We start from the raw sequence: 7,982 nt of genomic DNA, 5'->3' as shown, positions 1-7,982 counted from the left end.
GAAAAGGGACAAGAAGAGAGGGACACAACCTAGAACAGATAATGGATGTCTATTCTATTAACATTTCTCTATCTGGAGAATAGGGCTGTTTGATGTTTTGTCTTCTCAGTTCAGGGGGCCCCCTGCCTGTCTTTGCCTAGGGCCCCATATTTCCTAACTCTGCCCCTGATGGAGGACAGTAATCCCAGCTCAGCGCTTTAGAATCAGCCTGTTATCGTTTCTGGGGGAGGGTCTGTCTGTCTGTCTGTCTATGGCGGTAATAGAACCATAAAACTCTGGGATGAGTTTGTGAAACTAACTTCTTTCATCTTCACAGCGGCTTCTATCAGAGAGCGCGCGCCTTCATGCTGTGATTAAAATCCCTGATTAATCCCAAACCCTCATTTAGAGGAGTGACCTCACTGCTTCTGGGAGCGGATCAGTTATCAGAGGGTTTTAGATCCAGGATGGCCGCCATTAATCAGTTTCACCATGAGACAAAGTCCATGTTGGAAAAAGGAAATAAAGCAGGAGGAGCAGAAGCCCCGCCCCCTTAGATCCCTGCTCCTTCCTCCTCCTCTTCCTCCTCCGGTCGCTCGGCTACATTCCTGCTATCTTTCTCCTCCAGACACCTCCGTCTGATACCGACGCAGTGCGGAAGAATCCCGGAGTAAAATGGTAAGAACTGTTGGGTGAACTACCGTTCGACGGTACCGAAGCCCGGCAGCCCGACCTGGACGTTCGCCGCGTGCGTCCCGCGGCTCTCCGGCTGGCGGCTCGCGGGTAGCGCGTTGTTAGCTAGCATGGCTGCCGCTCCTGTGGCTCCGACAGCCGCGGCCTCCAGTCGTCGCGCTGCTCTCGGAGAAAAGCTTCTGGTACCGGGATCGGTACCTTGGTTCGGAACGGAACCGAATCCATTCCCAGTCGACCCGGGCTTCTGCTCCGTGTCCGCTGGGAGCGGTACCGGGCCGGGCCGGGCCGGGCCTGTGGCCGTGGCGTGGAGCTTCGGGCGGCCATCTTATCAGGCTGCGGTGCTGCTGGGCCGAACAGCCCGGCTGATCGAACCGTCAGCAGGCAGTCCGGCGGGTTCTGCTCCGCTCAGCCGGTCCAGAACCAACATGGAGGCAGAAACCAGCAGCTTTTAGTCGGTATGGGGGGGGGCATCAATAGAACCAGGATTGACTTTATGCTGCAATTCAATCTAATCCAGCCTAGAATCATTTTTCACATTATTGCCCACAGGCCATAGTCCTGGATTATAAATCTAAAAACTGACCAACCTTATAAAATATAACCATTAAACTGATAAAGTGTCTGTTGGACAGATTAACTCTCCTCGCTATGGATCCTAGATTAACAAAAATCTGGATTATGTTAAAGATGGCTGCCTGTGGGTTAAGACTGGTCTAAGGTGGCCCCTCTTGGACGGTTAAAGGATCCTGAGATGATCCGTTTAATCTCACTATTAAAACTAATGTTAAGCTTTGATCAGATTCAGAAATAACTTTTATAATCTCAGTGGAGTCACGTGAGCGCAGGAAATGATCCGATTCCTGATGAACTTCTGGTCATTTTTTCCTGGTTTCTGATCCTCACTGGAAATCAGCAAACCAGTCTAGGTCCCCAATGTGGGGCCCGCGGGCCCCCAGTGGGTCCTTACAAGGTTTCCTGTGATCCAAGTGATTTAGGGAAATGGGAACTTTTACGATGTTAGGATTAGACCTATTTCTGCGAGCATTGTAGGCATCAAACGTTTGGATTAAGACCTGATGATGTCTGAGTTGTTCTTGATTTGTCGATTTCAGTTGAATATGAGTTTTAAAACTGCGTTTCATATTTAAAATGTTTGACTTATGGTTTAACATCACAATAGCAGGACCCCGCCCCTTTGTGGTGTTTGCTGCACAGATGGAGCAAAGGTCGCCTCGCCCGATGGGCGTTGATTAGGACTTATTCTACAATAGATTTGTATGAGATCACATTCCACTCTGTTGGTTAAATAAATGCCGACGTTGGTCTGAAGCTCCACAGACAATAAAATATAGGATGTTAGCTCATTTCAACATGGCTCATAATCTGGCTATACCGGCTAATCCTCTGTAGCTTAGATTATGGTTTATCCAGGAATTAGCAGAGATGCTGTTCGATCAAAGGAACGGCGTGTAGCGGCGTGCTGTTTACCGTGGATACCTGGTTACCGTGGATACCTGGTGTAAACAATCGTCAGTTGTTGAAATAACTCATTTAGTAATCGATGAATCGTTAACTGGAGCATAGAGACATGAGCTGACAGAGCGACGCACTTAGAGCAGGAATTCTGAAAAAAAAAACTTTATAAGAAATATTTACCTATTTTGCTTTAAAAAAGAGATAAAAACTGCATTTTTCTGTCTGCTCCATCCAGAACTACTACAGTGGAAAAGTTTTAGTTTCACCTGGTTTATTTCTTTAAAATTCCTTCTTTAAAGAACCTTTGGCTTTCAAATTATTAATGAATGAACTGAAAAAAGGCAGATTAATCGATTTGCAAAATCATTTTTAGTTGCAGCCCTAGTTGATACTCCACCTAGCATGCCAGCCACGAGTTGTTATGCTGTGGTCAGGCGATAGCATGCTAGCTAATATTAGCATGTGTCATTTACTTTGCTTCCAGTTTGGTAGTTTGTCTCTGCAGTCATTTGGGATTTCATTAAAAATCAACTGACCATAAGGAAGCAATGAATGGGAACCAGTGATCGTTGAATATAGAGACTGTTAAATATGCCTTTTGCTGACGAAGCGACTCGGAGCAGGAATTATTTCAAAATCGTAAAAATTTTGCATTTAAGATAAAAAAAACAAACATATTTGTCCGTCAATCTGCTCTATCCAGAACTCCTCAACTGCAAAAAGTTTTAGTTTCAATTTAGACTTTTATAAAAAAAAATCTTTAAGAAGCTTTTGGATATCTGATTATTAATCATTTAATCAAATCAGACCAGAGACGTTGGCCTCAGGACTGACAGGTTTATCTCATCGCACAGGACTGTCAGATTGCTCCTTTATGATCTATGTTCACATTTCTGTGATGTAGAAGTTGGTAGTAGTTATTCATTGACATCCTCTGCTCTGGGATCGGCCGCTTAGACCCTCTAAAGAAGGTCGGGCGGTTTCTCTGTGATGGGGAGTAAAGTTTGGACTGAGGCTCCTCCTCCCAGGATCAGTGACCACATGTCCTCAATCAGCAGGTTTTAATATTAATAACATGCTTACTATCACCGGCCTGTTTCTGTGGAGCTTTTCTTGCTAATCCCTGTTTCTCTGGAACTCTATGCTCCAGGTTTTTTATTCTGTCCCTGCTGCCTTGAACGGTCATTATTCTGAGCAGAGATGCTCGATTGGACACAGCAGTCGCTGATAAACAGGCTTTTACATAATGGGAGCAAAGATAATTGTAAAATTCATTCATGTTTTTTGTGTTTGGGATCAAACTGGCATTGATGGTGTTAAGAAACACCAGTGGAGCAGCATACTGGTTCCATCGTCACTTCTGGTGCGTCTCTGGTTTTAAGAGTTCACAAGTTTTAAAGGTTAATTATCCAAGAAGTGACGATTTAAACGGCCAGAGTGAAAGGGTTAAAAACAGGATGGAAACCATGTTGACAACAATAGAGCCATCTAACCGCTCCCTCCATCCCCCCCGCAGGCATCGGGTGTGACAGTAAACGATGAGGTCATCAGGGTTTTCAACGACATGAAGGTGAGGAAGTCTTCAACTCAGGAAGAAGTGAGGAAGAGGAAGAAGGCGGTGCTGTTCTGTCTGAGTGAGGACAGAAAGAAGATCATCGTGGAGGAGGGGAAGCAGATCCTGGTGGGAGATATCGGAGAAACCGTGGACGATCCCTACGGCTGCTTCGTCAAGCTCCTCCCCCCAAATGACTGTAGATACGCCCTGTACGACGCCACCTACGAAACCAAGGAGTCCAAGAAGGAGGACCTCGTCTTCATCTTCTGGTACGGTACAGCTGAGAAAAAAGATCAAATAAAAGGTCTTAAATTAAGCGTATATAACCTCTAATCTGAGTAGGTAAATAATATGATTGGCCAAAGGAATGAGCGTTTATACTCTTCAAAGAAGTTAAATCCACAATATGCACTTGAATTAAGACAATGATAAAGTTTTTTTCTTATTTAAAATGTAAATATTCTTGTTCCATTTGCAAAGTTTCTCATTTTCCTCCTCAATTAAAGAAGAAATATGTAGATTTCTATTTTTTTGCAGGGTGTTGATTGTGGCTTGAAGGCGGTAGAGTTTCTGATCGCAGCAGTGAGGTTAATGTCAGCTTTAGCATCGGCGTGTATTAGCTTAGCTTCATGCTAAAACACAAACCCACATATGAGGCCAGCGTGCAGCAAGAAAACACCAATCAGAGGAGAGCAGAAAGGCGAGCCGGTGTCCATGTTTCCACTCTCTGCTCTGCGCTGCTTTAAAAGGAATGTAATCCAGGGCCTGGCTTGGATTTCCTTCTGTGCAACGGATTGAGAGAGAAGCGGCTGCGTGGTTCGCCTGATGGCTGCATATTTCTGTAGGAAAGTTAACACTCCCTCCTCCTCTATCGTCTTTCTTCTCTTCTGCCTATAGAGGCTTGATTCTGACCCGTCTGGGTGGTTGAATAGTTTGTGGAGGAGCGTTTCAGCCGCCTGTTGGCTCTGTGGGCTGCTTTCTGCTGCAGGGCTTCATCAGAGCCGTCTTGGACCAACAGCACATTTCTAACATATTTCAGCCTCTGTTTGCTCTAAATTGTTTCGATGCCAACTTGGCTTGATGACCTGCGTTCTGTTTATGGTGCTGCAGCCATAATTACTCAGCTGAATTACCTGCTGGTAGCAAAATAAAAAGCAGAATCTGCTGATGAAACGGCGGCGAGGAAGAAGACCACATCGACCGTTCCTGTGGGCCGATGCGGCTCGGCTCAGTTTTCAGACGCTGTAGCAGCTGGTCCTGTTGGTGTCCTCCATTTTGTTTTTCTAACCAACCTTTGACTGCATGTGAAGCAGAACGCGTTAGGGCCTGCTAATCAGAGGTGTTTGGAGCTAATTGGATGGATGTGACCCGACCGGTTCTCAATCAAAAGGCTTTTTCACAAAAGACTTGAAAGCAGAAACAGGGAATGGAACTACGACCATGCAGGTTTTATTAGCGCAGGCTTTAAGGCCTCTGCTGAGGTCCAGGGTCCGTTACAGGAAGCTCCTCACATGATTAGGGTCCCCAATCATCCGCTGCTTTCTGAGCTCAGCTCATCTGCTCTTACTGACCTCAGACTGTTAGAAGCTGCTCAGTCTGAACGGTGAACCAACATCTAGCAGCTTTAACAGCGATTTCACTGTTCTGTTGGTGAATTACGTGACCAAGGTTCACCTGCAGGTTCTTGTTGCTCCACAGGGCTCCTGAGAGCGCTCCACTGAAGAGCAAGATGATCTACGCCAGCTCTAAAGATGCCATCAAAAAGAAGTTTACAGGTGAGGACTCCAGGGTTCCTGCAGCCCGTCAGTGAACGCATCAGGGTGTGTTTAGGTGTTCAGATTCTGTTAATCATCTATTTTTCTAAGTTAAAAGGAAGCTGGATCTTCTGGTGCTAAACAGAAGTTTATCAGGTTACGCCTCTTTTCTCTTTGGGATGTTTTGTTGACCCAAAGACAAACAGCTTCCTGTTAGTCTTGTCCTGGCGTGTCTTTTGTCCAGACGGAGCGCTGTGATTGGCCGGCCTCTCCTGACTCACTGCTGCTTGTTGAATGATTCCTAAAGCTGGGGCGTGTGCCGGTGGAGGTACCAGACCTGCTCTGGGCCCCGCCCCTTCTCGTGACGTCATCATATGGCATCTCCACTCGGACAAACTGCATTGCTCCCGTTTCTTAGGGATCAAACCTCTAAATTATTACCTTTATTTGCTATTATTTTACATTTCATTGGTGATCTACAGTAGCCAAAAATATAAGGTGACATAAAAAGTCTCGGCTTATTTTTATTCTTTTTATTTCTTAGGGTAGAGGAGGAAAAATTGATAAGCTTGAAAAATGACTTTTATATAGATTTTAGTCAAATAAGTTATTCAGCTTGTAGAAAACAAACGGTTGTTTTTGATGCAAAGTTAAAGTAGTGTAGCTTAATATGGCTAACCGAGCGAGCTAAAAGAGGCTAACCTGTTAGCTACAGCTAGCCACAGTGCTATCCAGCTCCTTATATTCTGGTCTAACAGTTGCTTTGTCTCCCGACTCGACACACTGACACTGCTTTATGTTATGGTTGTCTGGGCAACCAGAATGTTTTACATCATGTGACGTTGAGCCAATCATGTAGCGTAGCGTCACTGGCAGGAAGCAGGATCAGAGCAGATCTGGTAGCTACAGCGGCGCTAACCACGGGCCGTGTCCTCTCAGGTATCAAGCACGAGTGGCAGGTGAACGGACTGGACGACATCCAGGACCGCCGGACGCTGGCCGAGAAGCTGGGGGGGAACGTGGTGGTGTCTCTGGAGGGCAAGCCGCTGTGACGCCGCAGCGACGAGTCGAGCGGAGTCAAGCCAACCGCCGTGCCATCAGGACCGAAGCAACCAACCCCACCTGAACACCGTCACTTCACCCAGAAGCTTGCTCTGTCTATATCCATGTCCTGAAGGTGTTAGCGTCTTTAGGCTTCTTTGTTATATTTTTGTCTTGGTTCTTATTGCTTTCTTTTTTTTTCCTAAACATGAAGGAGATCTCATTAACATGAAGATATGCAAACACCTCCCAATTTGTTGTCTTGTGACTCTGACTCACATGGCAGAAACAAATCCACACTACCAAACCCCAGGAAGGTTCTCTCTCTCTCTCTCTCACAGCCAGAGTTTTGCCAAAAAGTGGAAATGAAGGAAGCAGCCACTGTTGTGGGATGAGAGCGCCACAAAGCACTGCCTCCTGCTGTAAACGGGTTGCACTCGCCAAGCTTTTTACCTGAATATTTATTATTGTAATCCTTTGTTTTCTCTCCATTTCATCCGACCGGGCCGACACGTCATCAGTCTATGCATAACCATTACTGTCCAGCACTTTTCATTTAAACACTACAGGCTGAAAGTAAACTTCTCACGTTGAATTACAATTTGTTTTTATGTCCAAATGGTTTGACCTCAGTTCTGGTTCAGTTTGAGCATCACTAGCTGTTTGTTTGGCGCCTTATTTCAGTTTGAATGTAACCGTCACACCAGAGTTGGAGTGCACTATTGTTTTGTAAGGAAAGCACTACAGGAAGCAGGTTTGACCCCTCCCTCCCTCCCTCCAGCAGTGAGAGTCCCCCCCCTCCCCCCCAAGAACAACATCATCATCATCATCATCTGGAGCCTTAAAGTGAAACATTGTTTCTGAGATCACAGGAAGCCACTTTGCAATAAAAGCCTGTGGCAGAAAAAAAATGTCTCCTGCTCTTTTTTTTTTTATTTACACATTTCTTAAAGGAACTTTTATTTTTTACTCCTAAAGTAATACTGATTAAACTTTAAAGCAGGTATTTGCTACATTTACGATGTAATGATGGAGTTTTCAGATTGATAAGCAGCACCTGGTGCATCCATGCTTTCATCATCTGGTTGGTTTCATAGTGATTCTGCTGCAGCACGGCGTGGCATCCGGCAGCCTGTGGGTCTGACGGGAGCCTGGCTGGTCCTGGACTCTTCTCTCAGCAACCTTCAAAATTTAACCTGAGTTCATCTGAATCTGATCTCAAACTGGAATCCATCAGGCCGGGTGTCATTCTATTCAGTTTATTTCTATAGCTCCAATTCACATCATGTCATCTCAGGTCACTTTCCAGTTCAACCAGATCATCCAGTCAGATTGATTCAAAGTTTTCTATCTAAGGAAAACCAGCTGATTGCATCGACTCATTGACTCTTCAGCAATCCCTCACACTAAGCATGCTTGTAGTGACAGTGGAGAGGAAAAACTCCCTTTTATGCTGCCTTTTTGTTGCTGCCTCTGCAGCAAAA

At 45.4% G+C, this 7,982-nt stretch overlaps 1 protein-coding gene across 1 annotated transcript; it reads left to right on the top strand.

Annotated features, from left to right (window-relative positions):
• Nucleotides 1–501: 501 nt before the first annotated feature.
• Nucleotides 502–7,291, top strand: cfl2 (cofilin 2 (muscle)). The gene is made up of 4 exons (XM_015392546.1): nucleotides 502–657; nucleotides 3,665–3,972; nucleotides 5,402–5,478; nucleotides 6,397–7,291. The coding sequence occupies exons 1-4, from the start codon at nucleotides 655–657 to the stop codon at nucleotides 6,507–6,509; spliced, it is 501 nt and encodes a 166-aa protein (XP_015248032.1). The 5' UTR covers nucleotides 502–654; the 3' UTR covers nucleotides 6,510–7,291.
• The last annotated feature ends 691 nt before the right edge of the window (nucleotides 7,292–7,982 follow it).

The sequence above is a fragment of the Cyprinodon variegatus genome, unplaced genomic scaffold (assembly GCF_000732505.1).
Source record: "Cyprinodon variegatus isolate N-32 unplaced genomic scaffold, C_variegatus-1.0 Scaffold595, whole genome shotgun sequence".
Classification (NCBI taxonomy): Eukaryota; Metazoa; Chordata; class Actinopteri; order Cyprinodontiformes; family Cyprinodontidae; genus Cyprinodon; species Cyprinodon variegatus.
This window is presented reverse-complemented; position numbering and strand designations above follow the sequence as displayed.

Coding starts and splice junctions, on each gene's coding strand:
- cfl2 (XM_015392546.1), top strand. Junction 3,973..5,401: donor GACCTCGTCTTCATCTTCTG/GTACGGTACAGC, acceptor GTTGCTCCACAG/GGCTCCTGAGAGCGCTCCAC. Junction 5,479..6,396: donor CATCAAAAAGAAGTTTACAG/GTGAGGACTCCA, acceptor GTGTCCTCTCAG/GTATCAAGCACGAGTGGCAG.